The sequence below is a fragment of the Protopterus annectens genome, chromosome 14.part0 (assembly GCF_019279795.1).
Source record: "Protopterus annectens isolate FY-2018-M chromosome 14.part0, PAN1.0, whole genome shotgun sequence".
Lineage (NCBI taxonomy): Eukaryota > Metazoa > Chordata > Ceratodontiformes > Protopteridae > Protopterus > Protopterus annectens.
In genome coordinates, this window is record NC_056748.1 from 82,878,166 (window position 1) to 82,904,835 (window position 26,670).

At 42.5% G+C, this 26,670-nt stretch overlaps 1 protein-coding gene across 32 annotated transcripts in view; it reads left to right on the top strand.

Moving 5' to 3' along the window:
- The window catches only part of KCNMA1 (potassium calcium-activated channel subfamily M alpha 1), a 4,085,072-nt gene that overhangs the window by 3,819,331 nt on the left and 239,071 nt on the right, over window positions 1-26,670 (top strand). For all 32 annotated transcript variants that reach the window (XM_044055788.1, XM_044055796.1, XM_044055806.1 and 29 more), the window contains one exon: window positions 11,505-11,623. In XM_044055788.1, the coding sequence (XP_043911723.1) occupies window positions 11,505-11,623 (119 nt within the window). The remainder of the gene's footprint in view (window positions 1-11,504; window positions 11,624-26,670) is intronic.

Sequence of the window (26,670 nt, forward strand, 5' to 3'; positions counted from 1 at the left end):
GAGACATGCTCAAAGATGTGACCAGACAGGAGGAGAAGGCAACTACACACACCACAAAACCAGTCTCACATAAAGCTATCACAACAATGAATCAAACACATAAACACACAAAGACATACTCGGAGGCTCTGAGCAAAAATTTACCTAATCAGCAGAGGCCTCCAAAGCAGACACCCAAGCAACCGCCACCTCATGACACACCACAGGCAACACATAAAACACAAAATCAGTGTGCAAAGCAGTCACAGCCCTTAAGGCCAAATACAACACCAAACATACTTGTCATAGGTGACTCCATAGTCAGACACACTGACGTCCCACTCACCAGGCTGAACAAGGAGAGGGTCACAGTAAGCTGCCTATCGGGCGCTAGAATCTGCCACATAACACAAGCACTTGGGTCACTCCTCAGCAAGTACAAATATGACACAGTCATTGTCCATGCTGGTGTGAACGACCTGAGACGTACCTTCCTGGACTACATGAAAAGAGACATAGAGGAGCTCTCTGATTATGTAGCCCAGGCAGGTATGACCCTGACCCTGAGCAGCATCCTTCCTTCACCAAGAATGATGCCACAACATAGAGACAAGATGATCAGCTTTAACAATTGGCTTAATTTCTGGTGTCATTCAAAGGGGATCCAGTGTATGTCTGCCTGGGATGACATGCTTGACAAGCCACGCTGCTTCGCAGGGGCGGCTTGCACCTGTCACCCTGGGATTCGGATATTGGCTAAGGCTCTTGCCACCCCCATAGTGCCTTTTTTAGGCAAGGCTCAAATTCTAAACCTACCACCCTAGAAAACAAAAATGGGAAGAAACTAAGGGTAATGCTGCTCAATGCCAGAAGTCTAAATCTCAAAATGCATGCACTCGAGGCCCTTCTCAGTATGGAGAACATCGATGTCTGTGCTGTGACTAAAACCTGGTTCAAGGCTCCTGAGAGCACCCCGGCACTATCAGGTTTTACCTCATATCATGCGTTCCGGCCCCAAAACCTGGACCACACCACAAAAGGAGGGGGTGTATCCATATTCATCAAGGATACCCACACCTCCAGGTTGGTGGCAACGCCAAGCATCGGAAACCATCCAGGTGCAATTAACCATAGGCAAAACTGCTCTACAATTTGTAGCATGCTACAGGCCACCCTCTCAAACTCAGGAACCCCACACAGCCTTCCTGAAGACACTGGAGGGTATAAATGTATCTCCAAACACCATTATATTGGGTGACTTTAACTACCCGAATATAGACTGGGAACATTACTCAAGCCCAAACTTTCTAGCCCAAAGGTTCCTGGAGTTCATAAATTGAAATGCCATGGAACAACTAGTCACCGTTCCCACAAGAGGAGAAAATATACTAGATCTCATCATCACAAACATGGGGACAAAATGCTCCACACCGGAAATATATCCCTCATTGGTGAGATCAGATCATAAACTAATCTCACTGGATATCCACATCCCGCCCCCACCCCAAACAAAAAAGACCACAGTGAAGAACTTCTCTAAAGCAAACTTCACACTACTCAAGACTGGTGTGGTATCCTTCAAGGCCCCCGAGCCAGTGGAAACCACAACCCAAGTTGCGGAAGCCCTTACAAATGCCTTCTACGAACACCTCCAGGACTGCATGGATCAGGCAATCCCTAATAAAACCAAGACTCTTTCCACCAAGGGCAAACGTCCAGTCTGGTGGACCCCAGCCATAAACAGACTTTACAATAAGAGGAGAAAGCTGTTACATGATAGAGCAAAATCCATAAAAGAGAAGACACCTTTGATCATTATTAGTAAAAAAATACGAGCTCTCATAAAATCATCCAAGGCCAACTTTGAGAGAAAAATTGCCATAGATTCAAAAGACAATCATAAGGCCTTCTTCAGCTATGTTAGAAACCTGGGTGGAAACTCCCAGATATGCTCAGAATTAGTCCAAAATGATACAAAAATCACTGAACCCACAGACATTGCCAACATACTGGCAGACAGGTTCAGTGCAAACTTCACCCCCCTCTCCCCCCCAAAAGGAGAGATAACTATCCCAGCAGAGTGCAGCCTCCCAGACATCTCCAATGCACAGGTGAAAGCTGCTCTTTCTAAAGCTAAAAACACAGCATCAATGGGACCGGATGGTGTCCCCAGCTGTGTGCTACACAAACTCAATGAGGAACTAAACCCACACATAAGGCAGCTGTTTAATCTTAGCCTTATCACAGGATACATGCCCAAGGAGTGGCTTATGGCAACTGTGGTCCCACTCCACAAAGGCGGTGCCTCTACGGACCCTGGTAATTACTGCCCCATAAGCTTAACAAGCCTGGTCTGCAAAGCTATGGAGAGGATCATAATGGAACTCATAAACAAAGACATAGGGGACTTGCAGACATTGGACCCGACCCAGTTTGGCTTTGTCAAGGGCAGATCATGCCTTTTGAACTTGGTTGACTTCTTCGAAACAGTCACCAAGGCCATTGATGAGGGAAAGGCAGTCCATACAGCCTACCTTGACCTTGCAAAAGCTTTCGACACAATACCCCACTCGGGTATTATAGAGAAACTTACCAGCTTAAATGTAAACCCATATGTCACAAGATGGGTTGCAAACTGGCTAAAGGACAGAACCCACAGGGTTAGAGTAGCTGGCGCCATGTCAGACTCCAAGCCGGTCACAAGTGGTGTCCCACAGGGCTCAGTCCTTGGCCCCCTGTTGTTCGGCATCTACTTCTCAGAAGTACAGGCTAACATAGGAGGACAAAGTGGCTGACAAAGTTTGCAGATGACTGCAAACTGGGAGCCATAGTGGAAAGTACATCGGACACAGATATCCTTCAGAGGGGTCTCACGGAAACTGATAGCTGGTGCCAGAGTCATGGCCTGAAGTTAAATGCCAAAAAATGTATAGTCATACCCTTCGGGAAAAACAAGGTAACCCCAAGCTACCATATAGGTGGCAATCCACTAAGCACAGAAGAGGTTATCAGGGACCTGGGGACCCAGGTTGACAGTGGGCTTTCTTTTGACACTCACATTGCTAAAGTGGTTAGAAAAACCTTCTACATTGCCCACCTGATCATGAAGGGATTCACATCCAGATCAAGCGAGGTTATTGTTCCCCTGTACTCTTCACTTATCAGACCAATGATCGAGTACAATGCCCCATTCGGGATGTATCTCACCCGACACCTGCAGCAATTGGAGAGACCCCAAAAGTTCCTCACCAAAAGGATAAAGGGACTCCAAAATCTGTCATATGCTGCCAGACTGAAGAAACTCCAGCTCTATTCAGTCGCATACCGTCTGCTCAGAGGTGACCTGTGCCTGACATACAACGCCATGTCCAACCCGGAATTAATGGGCATGTTCCACCTCAAAAAATCCAAATCTGCCAGATCCACTAGAGCAAGCGACTTAAACCTTAGCACGGATATAAATAGGACATGCTGGAGGGATAGATTTGTCACCCAGAGACTCCCTATGTTGTGGAATAAAATCCCGGTCCATGTGAGGCAGAGCACCTGCTGGCTCTGTTCAAGAGAAATCTTGACCAGTGGATGGGAGATCGTAGGTTTACCCCGGGAATCATCTCTGTGTCACTGCTGGACAGAGGCACAACAAACTAATGGGCACAGTATTTTTTAACATAAGGGGTGGTGTAAGCCACAAAAACTCTGGGCTAGGCTTATAAATGCCTTAGTGCAGATAGCCTAGTATAAACCTATGAACCTATGAACCTATGAAGTGGGTGAGGTCTTACAGGATCCAACAGCTGCGGGGTCTCAGGACAAAGTAAACTCCCAGCTGGCAACCCTGAATTCCATTGTCAACTCCTCCATGCGGCTTATTTCCTATGCGGCCGATGGGGCGAGTAGGGCTACAGGCACAGGCGTGGCCTTATGACGTCATGCCTGGATGCGGCTTTGTAACTTTGCAGACCCCTTTAAGGCGTCCCTCACTAATTCCCCCTTTGATGGTTCAGCTTTGTTTGGACCTCAGGTGAAGGATACTTTGACCCGATGCGAGCAAGAAAGCAAGACTCTCTCTGCCGTGCAAGTCATTTTTTCCACTCCGTCTAGACCATACCCTAAGAGTCAGAAGGGTGGGAAGATGTGGTTCCGTAAACCACAAGAGGTCACGCCTGACGCAAGAGGTCAGTTCCCCTCTAGTGGCAGGGGGGGAACAATAACAGACGCCACCCTAGGGGCAGAGGAGGTCTGCAAAATCAGGGTAGCAGAGAGTCTCTTTCTAACAAACCCTTCCAGCATCCCTGAGAAGCTGCCTGACTGTCCAGCTTCTGAGGCAGTTGGGGGAAGGTTATCACTGTACCCAGAAGCCTGGCTTTCACTCACCCAAGACAAATGGGTACAGTCGATCATATCCGAGGGTTACAAAATTCCTTTTATCCACACCCCAACTCAACCAAAAGGACCCCTCCCAGACATTCCACCCAGTCTAAGTGAACAAGCAGTACTAAAGATATCAAAACTGCTAACAAAAAGAGCCATCCAGCTAGTCCCAGCAGACCAACAAGGATCCGGAATCTACTCCAAGTTCTTTTTGGTACCAAAAAAGACAGGGGACTGGAGACCAATATTGGATCTCAGCAGACTAAACAAGTCTGTAAGAAGAACGAAGTTCCAGATGGTCACGCTACAGTCCATTCTACCCTTTCTGGGTCAGGACGATTGGATGTGCTCAGTAGAACTTCAGGATGCGTACTACCACATCAAGATGCACAGGCGCTCCAGGAGGTTTACCCGCTTCCGGCTGGGAGCCAGTCACTATCAGTTCAGAGCCCTGCCCTTTGGTCTCACTACAGCCCCTCGAGTGTTCACCAAATGCATGGCAGCGGTTACGGCTCATCTGAGGCGTCAAGGATTCCAGGTGTTTCCATACCTAGATGACTGGCTCCTCACTGCCACCACCAGGCATCAACTTCTCCTCTCCAGAGATTACACCATTTAAACTTGCAAAGGGCTAGGTATCTCCATACATTTCAAAAAGTCTGCCTTGTCGGCTTGTCAGTCTATTACCTTCATAGGTGCCACCTTGGACACAGTCCGGCTTTCCGCAAAACTAACCGAGCAAAGAGTTCTAGATATTCGCAGGCATGTTCACATCCTTCTTCAGAACAACAAAATCCAAGCCAGTTTTCTCCTGAAGGTATTAGGTCTCATGGCGGCAGCCATTACTCTACTTCCCTCAGCTCGCTTTCATATGCGGATCCTTCAATGGATAATTTTTTCCCAGTGGTCCGTTCAACAACTTCCAATGTCACACAACATTTTAATAACCCTGTCTTGCAAGAAACACCTTTCTTGGTAGATGGTCTCCCCTCAAGTCCTTCAGGGCAGACCATTTGTTCCTTCCCCCCCGGTCGCCACGGTGACAATGGATGCCTCCCTGACCGGGTGGTGGGGGGGCATTTTCAGGGCAGGACGATCCAGGGCACATGGCAACCTTTCGAGTGCCACCTGCATATAAATGTCTTGGAGATGAGAGCAGTACTTTTGGCATTGCAAGCCCTTCAGGACTCTCTTCCTATCGGGACTATTGCAGTTCAGATGGACAATATGTCCGTAGTGTGGTAAATCAACAAGCAGGGCGGAACCAAGTCCTATTCCTTATGTCGAGAGACTCTCAGACTTTGGCAGTGGACGATCTCCTCTCAGCAGTTTCTGATAGCAATGCACATCCCCGGGAAGTCCAACGTCATAGCGGACAGGTTGAGCAGAGCCATTCTCATGCCACACGAGTGGTGTCTCAAACAAGCAGTAGTGGAAATAATCTTTCAGAGATGGGGTCGACCTTCCTGCGACCTTTTTGCAACACCTCAAAACAGTAAGTGCCACGACTTCTTCACTCTCTTCCCTCTTCCCGGCCACCCCTCCAGAGACACTCTAGTCCACGATTGGCCCCGGGGACTTCTGTATGCCTTTCCCCCCTTCCCATTAATCACTCAATTGATTCAGAAAGCTACCGCCGTGAGAGCCACCATGATCGTCATTGCTTCTTACTGGCCTCTTCAGATATGGTTTCCGTTCCTGCATCGCTACCTCTTGGGGCAGCCCTGGCATCTGGACCCAGTGCCAGATCTCTTGACCCATCAGTCGGGACAGCTGCACCACTCCCTCCAATCTCTCAACCTCACAGCTTGGTTGCTCCAATTCCAACCCTAGCCAGGCTTCCCCTTATTTCCCATTCTGTGCGTGACATACTTATTGCTTCCCTAAAGTCATCCACCAGGAGGATTTATGCCAGCAAGTGGAAGCGTTTTTCCTTCTGGGCAGGAGTTAGAAATATAGATCATTTTACTGCCCCTATCCAATCAGTCCTAAACTTCCTAGCCAAATTGTTTCACTCAGGGTCTTCTTCCTCCACCATCAGAGTACAGTTAGCGGCTATTTCGAACTTTCATGCAGGCTTTTCAGACTCCAGTATCATGTCCCATAAGCTTTGTAAAACCTTTCTTAAAGGTATATTTTTGCTTAAGCCCCCAATCAGGGACCCCCACCGCAGTGGGACTTAAATTTGGTTCTAACTTCCTTGATTCTTCCCCCCTTTGAACCTGCAGCTTCCTGCTCCTTGAAATTGCTATCTTGGAAAACTCTTTTTCTAGTCACCATAACATCTGCGAGAAGAGTATCAGAACTTCAGGCCCTTTGCATTCGTCCACCTTATCTAGTTTTCCATAAAGACAGAGTGTCCCTCAGGACTAATCCATCCTTTTTACCCAAGGTTTCTTCTGAGGCGAATCTAAACCAGACTATCGATCTTCCAGTTTTCTTCCCCAACTACTCCAACAGAGGGGAACAAAAGCTGCATTTTCTGGATGTTCATCGTCAACTCCGTTACTATCTGGATAGAACCAAGCAAGCTAGGAAATCTGAGCAGCTCTTCCTATCTTATGCAGCAGGGAAGAAAGGCCTTCCAGTTTCCAAAGTAACCCTTTCTAGATGGCTGGCCTATGTGATTACTTTCATCTATCAGCTCAGACGCCAAAAACTACCGTCAAGGCCCAGGGCTCACTCAACTAGAGCATTAGCCACCTCAATAACTTTTCAGGCTAGATTACCTATAGATTCCATTTGTGCGGCAGCCACTTGGGCCTCTCCTCATACCTTTATCTCTCATTACAAATTAGACATGGCCTCCTGAAGCTGGGCTAATTTTGGTTCCACCGTTCTCAAGAGTCTGTTCCGATGAGCCACCTAGGGTGAAGGTGCTAGGGACGCGGTCCCATCCAGCAAGAATGAAGGCGAGACTTACAACTTAACATTGAGAAGTTATGTACCTACCATAGCGTTCCATGTTAGTTGTCTTCTTCTCACCTTCTTTCTTGCATCCCACCCCCCATCTCCCTAGCCTGGACAGACCTAAGGATCCTCGGGGATCTTCTTCTTGCTTCAGTTTTGCCCCCTTGGCTATCCCTACTGGTAGCTATAGGTCTAGGTGACTTTCGAGTGAGGTTTCCTCTCCTCCTTTTGTTGGAGAGCAGAACTGCTATGGTTTCAGCTATCAAACGAGATCTGGGTAGTTAGCGCCTAGCATTGTGGGACATAGGGTAGCCTTGAGCCGGTATAAATAGCTCTCGAGCTTTAGTATAGGCCGAGTCGGAGCCGAGGGTCAGCTTCGAACCCATCCAGCAAGAAAGAAGGCGAGAAGAAGACAACTAACATGGAACGTTATGGTAGGTACATAACTTCTCATTATAAAATATATGTATGAAGATTTTACATCTAATAATGTAAAGCAGAATAAATCTGTATTGTTTCTGGATATTTATTTTGCTGTTTTGCTGTTAAGATTTGCATTGAGTGTGACGAGGATGGACAGGATTAGGAGTCAGTATATTAGAGGATCAGCTCAGGAGGGATGCTGGGTATATTGGGAAAAAGATGCTAAGGCTGGAGCTGACAGGTAAGAGGAAAAGAGGAAGGGCTAAGATAAGGTTTATGGATGTGGTGAAAGAGGACATGTAGGTGGTTGGTGTGACAGAGCAAGATGCAGATGACAGGAAGAAATAGAAACAGATGATCCACTTTGGCAACCCCTAATGGAACAGCCAAAAGAAGAAGAAGAAGAATGTAAAGCAAAATAAATAAAGTTATGAATAAAAGTATATATGGTATAAAAGGAAAATGTGCTCAAGAGTTACTTTTAGTTATGTGAGAAGCTGTAGATGATGTATAATATAGAAATAATCAAGCTAGAATTATTTATTATTTTATATTTTATTTTATTTTACATTTGTTGATCGGGAAAGTCCGACTAGGATCCACAGAGCCTGTTTTCAGTGGAGGCCCGGGGAGAAATTCTCCAGATGCATGTCTTGATAATATGGGAGGAAACCGGAGTACACGGAGGAAACCCATGCAAATGCAGGGAGAACATGCAAACTCCACCCAGAAGGTACCCCAGCCAAGAATCAAACCAGAGAACCTCTTGCTGTGAGGTGACAACGTTAACCTCTGCACCACTGCGCCGTCCAGTTATGGTATGTGAAACAAGTAATGCATTTGATTCTGTTCAGCATACTGTGTTATGGGACATATTAAAATTATATAACATAGGGACTAAGATTATAACAGTATGCATAATGGCATATAAGTTTAATATAGTAAGAGCATTGATTAATGGTTGGTTAATTAAGGAAATAATACTTTAAAAGTATATAAGACAAGGATGTCCCTTGAGTAGTATAATATTTTCTGTAGTAGTCAATGTGATTTCTTCATTTATAAATAAAGAAATGGAAATGATAAGTTACATATCTAATGAGAAAGTAGTTCCAATTTTACTTTTTTATGCGGATGATATTATTATTACTGCAAGAAATGGTATAGGTATGAATAGAATAATAAAAGTGTTGCAAGATTATTTAAATGTAATAGGATTGAAAATGAAAAAAAGTCAAGGATTAAGTTTTGATGGTATGTTAGGAGGCATTAAGTTTAACTTAATAAACATAAAAGTGCTTGGGATTTGTTTTGGGAAGCAGGAGAGTGCACTGCAATTATGGAAAGAAAGAAAACTGTAAAAATGCATAATATGTGTAGGTTTTGGAAAACGTTCAGATTATCATTTAAATAAAAAGTTTATTTAATAATATTCTTTTAGCTAGTATATCATACCCAACAAATCCTTTTAGTTTACCTGCTTCATGTGAAAAGAAAGTTTATATAATTTTTTTATTTATTTGGGTCCTAGCTTGAATCCTGTAAAGAGAGGTATATAAGAGGTATATTGTACGTTAGTAGAAAAGAAGGGGGGTTAGGATTGATTAATCCAATAGTTTATGTAACATTGTTGCACTTACAATATTTAAAGTGTAATGATGATTCATTAGTAATATAAATATTGAAATCTATTTATAAAGAAGAATGGTTATATGTTTGGAATAATAAAAGGAAAAAGTTATGGGTCAGTCATGAATTAAATAATTATCAAAATAAAATCTCATAGAGAATAAATATTGATGAAATAGAAGGTAATAGAAGAAAATGGTATAATAACATTATGAAAAAATATTCTTATATACCCATGGAAAGAATTATCAAAAGTTAGAATTGCAGCAATTCAAGCTGGAATGTCAAGATGTAAATACATTGATGAATGTCAAGATTTTTTATGGAAATATGAAAGCAAAGATGCCATATAGGATGAAAAAGGATTAAATCTGTTTGTATTGTAAAGAATTTGAGACCAGTGAGCATGTTTTTTCTTGAATGTAGATGAATTAAAACTTTATGGAAGAAGTTAGTGATTTAAAATATTTAGAAGTAATTGAAAATGCAAGTGAATTAAAGATGGACATCATCAAATATGGCTATTATAAAGGAAAATGTGAAAATATGTAGCAAAATTCAATAAAAATGTTTTATATAACATGGCTAATTTGGAAACAAATGATTAAGGAAGTTTTGTTTAATGTAAAATGGGATTTGGCAATGATGATAAAGAAAATAAGATTTTGGTTATGGAAAATTGAATGGGTATCTTATAACTAAATATAATATTCCTGTTATTGTGTAAATAATTAATAAAACAGTTACTTATGTAAATAATTTATATATTGTAAATATGTATATAAGTTTATTGTAAAATTTTGTGTTTTTTATAAATAAAGAACCCCTACTCTTTTTGATAGCTGCAGTGGGATTTATTACATCCACCTAAGTTACCACCAGCTCAGGTAGATGGGCTACTGTTTTAATGTCTCATACAAAGGACGACACATTCAGGAGTGCAGCACTCCTCCTTATGCAGTACTGCAGGATCAACAGTTTATCTACCTGGTGTGTGACTAGAACACTCATCTTTCTGCAGCAAATTAGATTGTGCTACCTGTTGTACCATTGGCAGTAATAAATTATTGTATTGTTACTTCATTGTTGTCTTCTTGTCTTGGAGATGTCTCTCTGGAACTCCACTGAAAGTGGAATTTCTCAGCTAGACACTCCTAGTTAAATATAAATAAACAAATGTGCAAATAAACAAATGTTGCTGAGGAAAAGTGGTAAATTCTTCAAACAAGCTGGTGCAAGAGTATTTGAGGACAGGTACTGCAGAATGTCCATAGGAAAGTAGAAGAAAACAGAAGTGAAGCAGAATGTTTCAGAATGGTACAGTCATGAGAAATATAGAGAGTGAGATGGCTAAGCCACACTAACTTGTTTAGCAGATGTATATTTCCACCTTCCTATTTCACAAACCTGCTAACAAACATCTTTGTGAATCCAAGCCAGCAAACTGAAAAATAATGCCAGCAAGGTCTGAATACATCTGTATTTGACCAGACATGTTGTATTGAATCTGGTACTAGCAGGGAAAACAGAAACTGCTCTGCTATGTCCGTACTAATAAATGAGATGCTCACTTTTGCAACACAACACAAGGAGATGCCATTAGAAAAGACATAAACCAGGCAGTGGCATTGTCATTTGATGCGGATAGACTTGTTTTCAGCTGAGCATTGACCACAGCACTAATGAATAAGCCCTTTTATCAGGATTGCCTTCCTTTTTATTGTGTGTCATGCAATCAGGCTTAGTGTGACTTCATCATTGTATTGCTTCAGCCATCTGTATGGTGATCTTGTCAGTGTCATAATGATCTATTCACAATAGTGCAGTCACCACCCATCAGTGATTGGTTTGCCAGTTTTTTAAAATGGTTGCACACAATTATGTATACTTCTGGTGGCAGAATATTCCAAACACTGAACCAATGATAGGAAACAAAGAATATGGAAATGTTTGTTTTATTTTATTTATGTTTGTTTACCGGGTTAGTAGACTGATCACAAATGACTAATTGTAGACACAGCCCAGTTGAATACAGTTACAGACAAATGCAATCATAAATATACAAACAGTTATTAACAGTATTATGATACAGATCAGAGAGAGAGAGGCAAATATATAATACAGTAACTTCAGATGAAGATATACCAATTTGAATATAACCTCCTCTTCTTTATTTTTTTTATCTATAGGATGGTGGCTGCTATGGAGATCTGTTTTGCAAAGCATTAAAAACATATAACATGCTTTGTTTTGGGATCTATCGACTGAGAGATGCTCATTTAAGTACAACTAGCCAGTGCACTAAAAGGTGGGTACTTTATTACTTAGAGCTTACTTATTTACTTTACTCTTCATAGGTGCATAGGTTCATAGGTGTGTACAAGGCTAATGATGACCATCATAGACCTAGCTGTACAACACAAATGTGACCCACAAGTTTAATATATATGGGGGGTGATTTACTGATTGCCTGTGTCCATCAGAGACATATGTGCCAGAACAGGAGTGAATTTCTGATTATCCATCCATAGGTCCAAGTTGTGCTTAAATTAGGTGAGGGAGGATCTCTCCAGAGAATGTATTTTGATCTAACAGTTCTGATGTTGTTTGTTTTACAAATGTGCAACAGGTTAATCAAAACAGGGTCCAGAGATGCCTTGTACACCAGTCAAATATCTATCCAGCATGTTATAAAGGGGTTTATGCCTATTTCCGTAAGTTTGTTGACAATGACCGAGTGGGATATTGTATCAAATGCTTTAGCCAGATCTTGTTAGGCTATCTGTAAAGCTTTCCCCTCATCCATTGCTTTTGTGTCCTTTCAAAGAAATACACCAGGTTTAGTAAGCATGGCCTTCTTTTGACAAAGCCAAACTGGGATGGATTCAATGTCTGGAGGTCTCCTATGTCCTTGTTGATAATGTTCATGATAAATCTTTTCATGGCTTTGCTTAGTCAAACTTATAGGTCTGTAGTAGCCAGGCTCTGGTGAAGGTCTTCCCTTATGAAAGGCTATGACCATTGCAGTATCCATTCTTGTGACAGAAAGCCTGTTTTAAGACTGTAGTTAAATACTAACTCCAGGGAGTCCTGAGTAGTCATATTTTAGACTGTTCGGGAGACATCCCTGTATGTTATTGGGGCCCATTGAGGCTATGTTCTTGGCTTTAGCAAACACAGCCAGTATATGCTCTGTAGTTATAGTTGGAGGGGTTATGTTTGAGGTATTTCTTGGGGAGTGGTTAGGGATGATGGGATCCGAATGTATCCGCTAACAAGTTTGCTATGTATCCTGCTTGAGTGAATGTGGCACCATTAACCATCAGTTCAGCTTATTGCTGTGTGATGCATTTGAGGTTTCTGACATAGCTGAAGAGGATCTTAAGGTTATCTTTCACCTAGGAGGCTACCTTAACCTGAGAGTTGGCTTTGTTTGACCTAATTAGCCATCCTCTGACATACTGGGTATGTTTCTTTAAGAATTAACTGGTTGTCAGTTAACGTGAGACAATTGCTCTCTTATCTCAAGATGTCCATATCCACCAAGCTGGCTACAGAGAAACTGGGGAACTGCATATCCATGCTGCCTTTTTTTTTTTTTTTTAAAAAATCTTTATTACATTTTCATGTATGATATAGGCAATCTTAAATTTATATAAATAGAAATAAACCAAAACAACACAATCTCTGTTGCAAACATACCTTACAAAAAGTGCTAACATTATACATCACTTTTAATATAGCCAGTCATTGGCAGTCAGGCATTACATAGCTCATTCAGATCCTGTCTTCTTTTAAACCTTGTTCCTCCTCTGCATGTATTGACCCCACAGTTCCATTTTTTTCTAGTGTAATTTGCTCCTACCCTTTTTCAAAGATCCCAGTTCTAGTTGTTTTATTTCTGTTACTATCTTCATTACTTCCAATAAAGTTGCTTTAGGCTTTGATTTCCATTTTCTAGTAATTGCTTTTTTGGCAGCAATCATAATTAGACTCAGCAAGGCCTTAACTATGTATACGCAATTCTGATTCTGTATTGCAGCTTAAAAGAAATAATTTCCCTAGTTGCCCCAATTTGCTCACCCAGCATCTCCAACAGTGCAAACTGCAGGGAATTTTTCAAGTCCTTCAACTCATTACACTCCCAGAAAATATGTTCCCAGTTACTTCTTTCTTCCTGTCACACCTCCAGTATTTGCTGTCTACCTGAGGAAAATTCTTTGGAGTCTGCTAGGGGTATAAAAATACCTATGTGAACACTTTAAAAGCAAAGATCCTAAACCTTCTAGATTTTGTTGCATATTTGGGATACATACATATATCCCCCCATTGTTACCTTTGTAATTTGCTTATCTAATCTCCCTTCCGTATCCCTGCTGTCTTGTCCTCTGATTGGTGAGCTACAAAAGGGTGGTATATTGGAATTAGAAGACTATTAAGGATGTCTTGTTTGTGCAGACTAATAAGGTTGCTTTATTGAGGCAGATTAGGCTAAACAGTACTAAATTCTACTAACTTTGTTTACACAATACTAAGGATGCTTTATTGGGGCAGATTCCAGTAATAAATTCTACTAATTTTAATGTTTAAACAGTACTAATGGTGTGTAATTTGGCAGCTTATTCTAAACAGTACTAAATTCAATGTTTACATAATACTGAGTTCTATTAAATCTATAGGCAAGGATGCTGGAGCCATATGGAGCACCCCACCCGACTTTAAATAAACTCAGACTGTTTTGTGTATGTGTGTGTGTGTGTGTGTGTGTGTGTGTGTGTGTGTGTGTGTGTGCAAGAGTTGGTGAGAGCTTGTATGCAAGTGTTCTCAAATAGATGTATACGAGTGTGGGCGAATGAGTGTGTGTATGTGACTGCACATAAGTGCATGGGTGCATGTGAGTGTGCATGGACAGGAAGGTGGGAGCCTTAGTTTATTTGCACATATAGAATCAAGTTCTATGCCATATGACAAGTGTGTCTGTTATAAATGGACAAATGGGGGGAGCTGTTTTGCACTGGAATCAGCTAAAAGTATATTCTTTTTTGCTACTTTTTTCACTTATTAGCTGAATTTCTAAAGCAGAGACATGATCAAAATGAGAAAAAAGAACATAGAAAAAGAAATTGTGAGATAAAGTTCAGAGAATGTAGAAAAAGATGGACATTTTTGCATGGACTATGAACTCTTGATTTAGAAAATGTGAATGAAAATTAATTTTAATTTTTCAAGTAATAGAGTAAATTAAAAGTAGGAGAGTGGGCAGAATCTGATGATATTGGTGAATCTGTAAGTGGTGTTTTTGAAACATGAAAAGACATAATGCCCCCCCCCCATTATTTTCAAATTTGTCCAGATTTATTGCACTAAGAGGTTGTGAGGTATGTAGAGGGTTCAGACTCCTACACAAGGGAGGTTGCTCCAGAGAACATAATTTGTTTAAACTTTTAAAGCATGTTTCAGATGCCTATCTCACAACCTCTTAGCACAAGAAATCTGGCAAAACCTAAAATAATGAGGGGACAAAGGACCAAAAATAGAGAAAGATTTTAAATATTGCTCTTATAAACTAAACTATAAAATAAAAAGTTGGTAGAATAAAAGGATTTGTGTTAGCACGTATTTTATAAAAGATATGAAGTCTGTGACTCAAATAAATATGTCTTTATTTAGTGACTTCAATGCCAGAAAATCTCACATTTTATGAGGAAAAGACCAAACGTTTGAGTCAAAAATCTGGACATTCTTTGAAAATATAAACAGTTGAGTGGTCTGCTGTGAAGGTTATGTGTTAGAATGATGAAGGTTATCTGTCTACATGCAGTTTTGTTGTACCTGTGGTGCAAAATCAGTAGCAGTTTAACTCCTCTGAAAAATGGCATGTAGACAGACAACTTTCATCATTCTAACATATATAACCTTCACAGCTGTACAGGGAAAACATTAATTATTCATTTTATTGCAATATTCTTTTTTTGGAGTTAAAAGTTGGCAATGTAAAATTTAGCAAATGCATTTCTGTGCAAATTCATCCTGTCAGGAAACCAGCTTTTATTTATTGTGAAGCAGCTACTACAAATGATTATAATATACCAGTGCATGGAAGGTGGGGTGGTTTTGGTGACACAGAAACAATATTTTGGAGTGTTAAGTGCTGCTTAGTCAACAAACTTTTATCTGAGTAATTTTCAATAAAACTGTTCTTATATCTCAGCTTATATATCAGGAATCATTCATTACTCATAATTCTTAGCTAGTAGAAGCTCCTCACATGGTTTGTTTTCTTTTACATAAATGTATGCTTGCCAATGTCTTAAGTGATAATTTAATAATGGTGTTAAAAAGGTTAACTAAGCAGCTTATGCCACCACTGCAGGCTGATAATTTGCCTCAGACACAAGTGAGAGATTCTGCTGTGGCCAAGCTAGTTCCACAGACCACTCTTCTTTTTCCCTGAATTCCTCTGGTGTGGCAAATACAGCCACTGTGGACTAGGGTTAGCAATGTCCTCTGCAGCTGTTGGGGTCCACTTAGTGGACAAGGAAGAGCCACTTTTGTTGGTGCTGCGAGAAGAGTCAGGGAAGATGCTTAACCAGAATGTTGTCCCTATCCCTGAGGTAGCTATTGCTGCTATTAAAAATGTTTGCCTTAATTTTCTTGCCAAAAAAAAACAGAAAACTAAACTTACAACTTTTCCTGCTCCAGTTTCACTGGACAGGAGTAGTTTATTAAGTCTAGCTCATGGTCTTGTACAGTCTGTTGACCTTTCTTATTAAGTGGTTTCTGGTAAGAGGGAAAGGGATTCCTCTTTTCCTAAACAGATTCAAGAAATTAAAGCTGAACAGGAATGTGATGGAACAGATACATTTTCTTCCCTCAGAATTCGGATTCAGACTCAAGTGTATTCAGTGGGAGAACACTGAGGTTTCTTAGTCCCCCCAGAAATACTACCAGCAGTTACAGAAGAATTTCCAGGACCTTCTCCAATTTCCCTAGTTCTGTCAACTCTGGAAGAAGTGTGTGTGTCACTGCCTGCAATTTTCCTGATATACAGCCTGCTGTCCCTAAAAAAGGCAAAATACATAAAGTTCACTATTTCTGAAAATATGACATATGTTTTATCTGCAGTTCCTTCCTGTGAGGAAAAATCTGCTTTGTGTGATTTGGTTTCTTTTATTTTTAAGGTCTCTACTCATTTCAAATGTGTTGCCCGTAGTACTGTGTTGAGGAGGTGTACCTGGCTTCATTCTGAGAACCTCCTAGAGGATGTAAACATGAGATTTTAAATTCCTTTTTGGAGAGATAGTGGACCCGCTGCTGCAAAGGTTATCAAAAATGTGACGAGAGGGTTAAAGTGATATAGGGAATTTCTCAGATTTTTTTGTATCCCTCCTTCTCTAAATTTTCCAAGGTTTTTTTTTTATCCCTTGTCCAACTGTGGCAAGAAATAAACAAACAGTCTCAGCAATGTGCTGGTAAGCAGACATTAAAAAACAATGGTGGAGAGGTTCCCTAAAGGAAAGCAGGGCCCCTCCCAAGAACAAAAGACAGTCGAAGAAGTCAGAATGACTATGTAAGGGGCCTTGCCCTCCCTACCATCCTAGCAGTCTTTATCCCTTCCAGAAAGTCTTAATATCCATTTCTGTCTTTAGCAACAGGCTGTTTCAGACAAATGGGTTCTAAGACTGATTCAACAGGGGTACAGATGGTAGTGGGAAGTGGTCACTCCATTGCAGGGAATTATTCCACATTTACCAGACCAAACTCTTCTGTTCCCTCCTGTCCTACAGCACATGCTTTATTGCGGGGGGGGGGGGGTAAATAGTTCCTCTTTCCCATTGGGGAAGAATGAAAGAGGTTTTGATTTAAGAATGTTTCTGATGCCAAAGAAAGAAAATGCCCAGAGATCAGTTATTGACCTTTTTCTTAAACCAGTTTGTGATAGTGTCCAAATTCAAGATGGTTTCACAACACAGTCATTTACCCCTTCTCCCCATTTGAGATTTAAAAGATGCTTATTATCACATTCCTATCCATTAAGGCTTCAGATGTTTCTTAAGGTTTTATGTGTCTGGATCGCATCATCCATTCCCTGCCTTAACCTTTGGGCCATCCACTGTCCCAAGATTGTTCACAATCATTGTCTAGCTCCAGTTATAGCACTTTGCAGGCTACAGGGTATCCACTTTTTTTCCATGTTTAGATGACTGACTTATCTATGCAAATTCTTTTTCAAAGTGTCAGGACTCCTTCTCTTTGGTGAGAGATCTCCTATTCAGGCTGGGATTCTAAGTGAATCTCAATGCAAAGAACTTTTATTCCACAGGAAAAAAAACATAGATCTATATTTAGCTCTATTCCAGGATTTTTCCCCAGATCCCTCTGGTGCTGCACATACAGCCACTATGGTCTGGGAGTTAGCAGTGTTTTCTGTGGCGGTTGGGGTTCCCTTAGCGGGCAAGGGACGGAATACCTCAGGATTCTGAGTCCCATGGCATCTATGATTCTCATGATACCTCTGTCCAAACTTCACATAAGAAAGATTCAATGGTATCTGAAGTCTCTCTTACAGGTTCGTAGGTTCATAGGAGGTTACTAGGCTAGCGGTCCTAGAGCCTTTACAAGCCTAGCTATGTTAATCCTAAGTATCCCCATTTGTTCTTTTTAGGTAGTTTGTAGAATTAATTTATGAAAAGAGCAGGTCTGTGATCAACACTGGCTACCCCTGTCCATGAGGGACAAGGGTGCCACCCCAGGAATGAATTTGTGGTCTCCCAGCCAGTTATCTAGGTTGAGTTTGAATATGGTCAGTGAGGAGCTCTGTTTTATGTGAATAGGAAGTCTATTCCAGAGAAGCAGCAGTCTCTGCGAGATATCTGTCTCTCCAGCATGTTGTGTTAATGTCACAGACTAGGTTAAGATTCCTAGAGTGAGTGACTCTTGTCCCTTTTGATTTGCAGATGTGCAGCATTTCCATTAGGGCAGAGTCGGACATTGCCCGATAGGCCAGGCATAAGTCACTTCTCGGCAGCCTATAAGATACAGAGTAAAGTGACAGGGCTTTTGGCCTGTCCACATAGGTCATGGCTGTATTTTCTTAGTGAGAAACCTCTGAGGTCTCCCCAGCTGTTGCAGGTGTCTGGGGAGGTACATGCAAAAGGGTGCATTATACTATATTAGTGGTCCGATGAGTGTCAAGTACAGTGGAGTTATAACATCCCTTGACCTGGATGCTATGCACTTGCTTATGAGGTGTGCTACGTAGAAGGCTTTCCTTACTACTGTGGAAACTTCGTGGTCAAAGTTCAGATTGCTGTCAACCTGTGTTCCCAAGTCTTGCACCACTGGGTTGGAACTCAGGAGGGGGTGCTGTCAGTATTGTAATTTTTAGGGAATTCCGTTTTGCCAAAGGGAATAATAATGTATTTTTTTTGCATTTAGTTTTAGACCATGACTTTGTCATCAATCATTCATTTGTATTACCCCTTTTTGTAATATGTTGACATCATTAGAAGACTCAATGATTTCTCCCAGTTTGCAATCATCAGTGAACTTGGTGAACCAGATAATGTTTACTTTGGCCTGCACTTCTGAGAAATAGATTCCAAATGGCAAGGGTCCAGCACAGACCCCTGTGGTACTCCACTGGTGATGGGTCTATTGGTTGAGGAGGAATCACCAGTTTTGACAGAGCGTGTTCTGTCAGTGAGCCAGTTGTCTACCCATCTAGTAATGCAAGGGTTAATCCCAAGCTGGGAGAGTTTCTCAATTATGCTAGAGTGTGGGATTGTGTCAAAGTCTTGGCAAGGTCAGGATAAGCTGTGTGCACTGTCTTACCTTCATCCATGGCTTTGGTGCCATTCTCAAAGAAGTCTACCAGGTTTAATAAGCATAATCTACCCTTAACAAACCCAAACTGGTTTGGGTCCAGCATTTGGAGTCACCTATGTCCTTGTTGATAAGGTCCTTGATAATTCTTTCCATGGCCTTGCAGATGAGGCTGGTTAGACTTGTACATCTGTATTTCCCAGGGTTAGTTGATGGCCTACCTTTGTGAAGGGAGATTACTATTGCTGATGTTCTTTGTGTTTCACTGTTGCAGTCATCACATTTGGGTTATCTGCCTGCAGGTAGCCCTTAGTCGGCCCAAATACCAGAGTCTTGGGATTTCTGCGTCGGATGCTGTCACCTCTTCCATGATGTCAGGTCATCAGGGGTATAAAACATGCAGCCAATGCCATTACATCAGTCTTTCTTGCCAAGAAGGAGCCTGAAGCAGAAGCAGTTCGCAAGTGCCAGTCGGCCACTACCTGAAATTTTCGTTTTTTGTGTTTCAGACCTGAAGTCTTCTAAAGCTAAGTATCCCGTTGGGGATTCTCTTTTCTTGCTCTAACAGATGTCAGAAAAATTAACAATTGTCTTGCCTGTGGAAAGCAAATACCTCACAGAGATTTTCATTCTTACTGCGTCACTTGTTTAGGCCCAGACCACAGTGTCCCTAGCTGTCAGTTTTGTGCCTTGTTTAATGCCCAAACCATTCATCATCTGTCTATTTTTGTAGATAAATTCCTTCGCTCTCATTCCCCGTATTCCGAAATGGCTTCAGTAAGCCTTCTAACTGACAAAGACAGGGACAGACCGCATAGGTCAAAAACTGCCGACGATGCTTCCGTTAAGCTTGTCGCCAGTCCACCAGTACTCACTGAGACACCTTTGCAGCCCCTGATGCCGCTTCTACAGATTCGCAGACCTCTGCTGAGACCCATTCGGAGTCCGGTATGCCACGAGATGCTTCTTTGACTATGAAATCTGTGGATGTCTCTACCTTGGATAGGTCCAGAGCCATTGTGTAGGCACCGGCTTCTGAGGGTGTATTCCAACCTACCGATAATCATATTAAACTGACAACTTAATTTCCTACTAAAACTACCGAGTTTCTCAGGCCCAGAGTTCATACTACGCCTAGAAAACCAACATCCAAAGCGCATGCTCATCCTCCCATGCCACAAAAACAAATGCTTAGAATGGCTGAAGACCTTATTACTCTAATTGGGGGAAGCCAGCCTTCCCCTGCCAAAAGACAAAGAAATTAATTTCCTTCTGATTCTACAGAAAAGGAGTCTGATGACTCTGACCCTTCTGATTACCAGGAACATACCCTTATCTACCTATGAGGATTCAGATGCAGAGGAATCCATTCCGTCTGCCTCCCCTCCAGAGGATTTCTCTTTTGGTGAAACCTTGCATACCTTAAGAGAGCATTTCTGCTGGGAATACCAAGACTATCCTAAGTCCAAAAAGAGACTCAGGGAATTTTTAGATTTGCCTCAGCACAGGCCTCTAGCTATACCCCCTGTCCTGGATATTGTAGACAATGTCTTCTTGGAGTCCAGTCTTACTCCTGATACCTTACCACCAGCTCCTAGAAAACCTGACAGGTACTACAGAGTAAATACAGCAATCCAGTCCAGGAAAAGAAAAGCAAATTTAATATGTTCTAGCACCTCAGGATATGCTCCCTTCAATGAAATATAGAACTCTTGTAAATCCCACCTTATGTACAATTCATTAATTCAATTGGACAATAAATTACATAATTAAACAATTAAATTAAAACTTTCCAATTATAAGAAACATTCATACCATCAGGATTTAAAGTGCCAAACTTTAAAATAAGCAAAGCTTCTTTGTATAGGAGCTTGCTTTTAACATCATAGCAACTACTTTTATCTATATGTTCTAAAATAGTGCCCTGTAAACCTTCTGCATTCCCATTATGATATTTTAAAAAAGTACAGAGTACCTGATTCCCATAAATTATTGTCTAAGAATCCTACTGCGGATCCAAAGACCATTTCCCAGGGACCTAAAGGCATTAAGGCTACTACAGCCAAAAAATCCTACCCCTTCAGACAGGGATTCTAGAGCTTTAGACAGATGGGGTAAGAAGGTATATACCTCTGCAACTCTTGCCATCAGGACTTTGAATTGCCATTTTCACATGTTGAAGTACCAGCAACATATTATGCAACTAATTAAACAAAAACTGGTATTGCTTTCAGATTGTGCAGAAAATAAAGATTTACAAGAGTTAATGCATTCTGCAAACCAAGTTAGTAAACATACTTTGCAATGTGGGTTTGATGCCTTAGACGCATCTTGCAGGGCTGCTGTCACTGGGTATGTACTGAGAAGGCATGCTTGGCTAAAAGAACAAGTCTTGCCTGACCATGTCATAGCAAAATTACTAGATGGTCCATTAAATCAGGAGTGTTTGGCACAAAAGCAGCAGAAGTTCTTAAAAAGATGGAAGAAAAAGCTAAATCTATGCAAACAGTCAAAGATTTCTTACAGGTGCAGCCACCTAGATTCAGTAGGCATTGGCCTTCAAAAAACTGGTCCTTTCCAGTCCCTCTCAGGCCAAACCCAGGGGAAGCAGACCACCAAGACTACAGTCTCAGGGTATGCAGAGATCTAAACAATGGAGTGTTTCCACCTCAAAACCAGGGAGTGGTAAGCCACCCCTTATGGAAAAAGTTCACAATGACTTTCCAGTTATTCTTCCCAGCCATGCCCAAGTACTTGTGCCCCTTGGAGGAAAACTCGCCCTTCATGCAAAAAACTGGATGTCCATTACTCATGACCAATGGGTTCTAAACATTGTATCCCAGGGATACAGATTCTACTTCCACTCACTGCCAACACCAATTGGGTTGCCAGACCTTCCTCCAAACCAGTGGGCAGAGGCTCAAAAGCAAGTTTTCCCCTTCTCCATATCAGGGCTATTCAACCTGTTCCAGTAGAACAAAGGGGACAGTTATGAACTGTTCCTGGTGCCCAGAAAAGAGAGCTCTTGGCACCCTATCCTGGATCTATCAATTCTCAACACCTTTCTGGTGATCCCAAAATTCAAAATGCTTACACTGCAACAGCTTCTTCCTATACTAGCCAAGGATGCCTGGTTAGTCACCGTAGACTTAAAAGAAGCTTATCTGCACATCCCCATAAGGGAGTCTTGCAGGAAATATCTACGCTTCAGGGCAGGCTCTATGCACTATCAGCTCTCTGCACTTCCCTTTGGCTTATCTACTGCGTCCAGAGTATTCACAAAATGCCATTGCATACTGCAGGCAGAGAAATATTCAAATATACCCATACTTGGACGATTGCCTGATTCAGGCGGACAGTCAGGAGTTGCTACTTCAGCACCTGGAATTTGTAAAAAGACTTCTAACTTCACTGGGATACACCATCAACGAAACAAAGTCACAACTGCTGCCCAGCCAAAAAATTGTATTCCTGGGAGCAAGCTTGAACACAACTTCCCAGATGGCATTCCTCACTCCAGAAAAGCAGATCCACCTGACAAAGTATTTCAAACTAATGGCCAATAAAACCCAGCTATCTGCAAGGAAAATACTGCAAGCCCTAGGGCTCATGGCCTCACGCATTCTGCTAATTCCATATGCAAGACTGCATATGAGAAAACTTCAATGATACTTAAAAAGTCTCTGGTGTCAACATTCTCAGGACCTGGAAATAGTGAATGTTAAGTTGTCCAATCTCACCTTCGTTCTTGCTGGATGGGTTCGGAGCTGATCCTCGGCTCTGACTCGGCCACTTTTTATAGCTCGAGAGCTCTTTACTGGCATGAGGCTACCCCTTATCCCAGAATGCCCAGCATCAGCTACCCAGATCTCGTTTGCCGCTTTAGCTGTGAGGTTGCGTCAATACTGGCTCAGGCTTAGTATAACTTTTTTCTCTATTTAAAGTCAAATAATTTACTTGAAAAATTGGTATATTTTTCTCTGTTTTAGTAGTTTGTAAGTTTATTTAGTCGTAAACCCCTTATCTCGTCTTTTGTTGTGTTTTTTGTGCAGTGTTGGCCATCGCCTCTTAGTCGCTAGGCCTTCTGTTGTTCCCTGAACTCGTTTAAGTTAGAAAGTTCTTCCCTCCCCCCCTCTTAAGGACAGCCATTTAAGTTAGAAGGTCTCCTTTAAGGTCTTTATTAATATAATTTTTTTTATTATTGTAATGTGTCTTTTTGTGGTACTTCAAAATGTCCAAGGAAGTTAAAACCTCAGGGTTTAAAAAGTGTGACTCATGCTGTCAGAAGATGTCTCTGACAGATGGGCACACTAGTTGTGTGTACTGCTTGGGGGCTCTGCACCTACAGGACTCTTGCTCTGTTTGTCATGCCTTTAGTCCAAGGGTCCTGCAGGAGCAGAAAAACAAGCTAATCCTCCATGGATTGTTGAAACAGGATTCTCCGGCTAAAGCATCTCAGCCAGTGAAATCTTTGAAGTCAGTCAAGCCGTCAGCTCCATGCTCAGAACTGACCTGTGGGCTTGACAAACCAAGTGTGTCAGTACCCTCTAGCACAGACAAGACTACTCCTCCATCGGCTGTTACCTCAGAGCCATCACGGAGCAACAAACGAGCTAGGTCTCCTTCATTGGAGCTGATTTGCTCTGTACCATAATCACCCTTACTTCAGAGCAAAGCCAGTCATCGCTCATCTTCCCACTCCTCTTGATCCTCGAGGTTGTCTGATCAGGACGTGGAGAGAGTGGTCAGTAGGTTGCTGAAGTCACAGGCCCTTGCAAAAATGCTTTCGAGCCCGCCTCAACAGGCCTCGACTCCATCTGCTTCGATTTTGATTCCTCCTCCGACTATGCTTAGTTTGGAGCTGGAGTTCATGGACGTTCCAATAGTGGTTCCTTTGGCTCCAATCTCTTCGGCTCCGATGCTGGCTCTGATTACCTCAGTTCTTCCTTCCATCGAGGTATCTGGGTACCAAAGCTCTCTCATCGGCTCCGAGGGGGGAAGTGGCATCGGACCCTTGTCCGACCCCGCTCTCCCTCTCGGCGCATCAGCTCAGTTGGGCTTGGCTCCCACATCGGCCTCGGAGCCATCGCCCTCGGTGCAGAGTGGGATTCCTGTCACTTCGTAGAGCTGGAGCCCTCTTTGTGTCAAGACCGTGATGCTTTCAAGGACATGTGGAGAGTACTGTCCCCACAGACGACCCCACTATTGGTCCCATCGGCTCCGTCCCCTCCGTGCCTGTGCCAACCTCTGCTCCTCCTCCAGCCCCAAAGCATAGGGAACCTATGCCCCAGGATGCCCCATTGGGTGAACCCTCTTCTTCTGAAATGTCCCCAGAGCATTCTGAGCAGGCTTTCCAGAAGAAAAAGTGCAAGAGGAAACACCAAGACTCCCATGAGTCTGTCACCTCAGATACAGACCTGGATGAATTGGAGGAGTCCCCAAGGTCCCCCCTCTGAAGATGTTTCCTTTTCAGATATCCTCGAGATTCTTAGGCAGAAGCATAGCTGGACTTCCCTAGCCCCCTCCAAGGATGAGTCTGTATACCTGGATGCATTTGGTTCCTGACCTTTCACCTCCTTGGGGTCTCCGCCTTTTGATCCACTCATGTCCATAGTGTCTCAAAAGGCTTGGTCAGCTCCAGATTCCATGGAACCAGTCCCGAGGAGACCTAATAAATTTATCATAGCTCCCCAAGACAAACAATTCCTGACTAAAGGTGTCCCAGTTGATGCCATGGTGGTAGCAGCAGCCACAAAGAGAGAGTTAGCTGAAACCTCCTCATCTGTCCATCCACCGAATAAAGACTCTCGTATGATGGACAGATATGGAAAGTGAATGTTCTCATCAGCGACCTTCTCCCTTAGGTCCCTGAACTATCTTTCCAATTTTACTAGGCTTCAGAGGGATCTCCTAAAAGAGCTTGGAGATACCCTACAAGATCCCACAGCTGTGGGAGCTTCAGCTAAGGTAGCTACCTAGCTGCTGACTCTAAATTCAGTAGTCAACTCCTCCATGAGGCTTATTTCATATGCAGCTGATGGAGCGAGCAGAGCTGCAAGAACAGGAGTGGCTCTTAGGAGACATTCTTGGCTGCAGCTGTGTCAGTTTGTGGAACCTTTCAAAGCATCCTTCACCAATACCCCCTTTGATGGCTCCTCTCTCTTTGGGCCTCAGGTGAAAGGCACACTTACCAGGTGCCAGCAGGAAGGCAAGGCACTCTCTAATGTGGGAGTCTGTTTTTCCACTCCTACCAGACCATACCCAAAGGGTCAGAAGGGTGGAAAGATGTGGTTTCGAAAATCCCAGGGACCCTTGCCTGATGCACGTGGTGATTTTTTCCCCAGGGGCAGAGGGAGAAACAATAACAATGGCAGACGCCACCATCGTGGTAGAGGGGGTCAGCAGAATCAGGGTGACAGAAATACGTTCTCTTCCAAACCCTATCAACATCCCTGAAGGGATGCCCGACTGCTCAACTCTGGAGGCAGTTGGGGGAAGGCTTTCATTGTACCCAATCGCCTGGCAAAACATTACAAAAGACAAATGGGTACTATCCATTATATCCAGAGGTTACAAAATTCCCTTCCATCAACCCCCTCTTGTTTCAAAAAAGTCCATCCCAGATGTTTCACCCAATCTAAGGGATGAGGCAGTCACAGAAGTTTCAAGACTGCTTGAAAAAAAGAGCCATCCAGGAAGTCCCCGCAGACAAAGTAGGATCCGGAACTTACTCATGTTTCTTTTCAGTGCCCAAAAAGACAGGGGACTGGAGACCAATTCTGGATCTCATCAGATTAAACAAATCTGTACAAAAAGAAAAGTTCTGAATGGTAACACTGCAGTCCATTCTCTCCTTTCTGGGTCAGGACAAGTGGATGTGCTCCATAGATCTTCAGGATGTGTACTATCATATAAAAATGGACAGACGGTCCAGGAGATTTCTATGCTTCCTGCTAGGGGCCAGTCATTACCAATTCAGAGCACTGCCCTGTGGTCTCACCACAGCCCCCAGGGTGTTCACCAAATGCATGGCAGTAGTTACGGCTCACCTGAGACATCTAAGATTCCAGGTGTTTCCTTATCTGGATGACTGGCTCCTCACTGCTACCACCAGGAAACAACTTATAGAGGTACAAGATTACACCATCACATCCTGTGCTCAACTAGACATCACAATAAACTTCGAAAAATCTGCCTTGTTGCCCTGTCAATCTATTACATACATAGGAGCAGAGCTAGATACAAGAAAAGTTATTGTAAAATTGCCTCAGGAATGCATTTCCATTATTCGACAACAGGTGTCACTTCTCCTGAGGAGCAAAAGAATTCAAGTCAAATATGTTCTTCAAGCTCTAGGGTCCATGGCAGCAGCCATTCTTCTAGTTCCCTTAGCACGCTTTCACATGAGAATCCTTCAGTGGCTTCTTTTCACACAATGGTCCTTCCAGGAATTACTCATGTCTCAAATGATGCTAATTACGGAATCTTGCAAAAGACACTTTTACTGGTGGATTGTCTTCCCACTAGTGA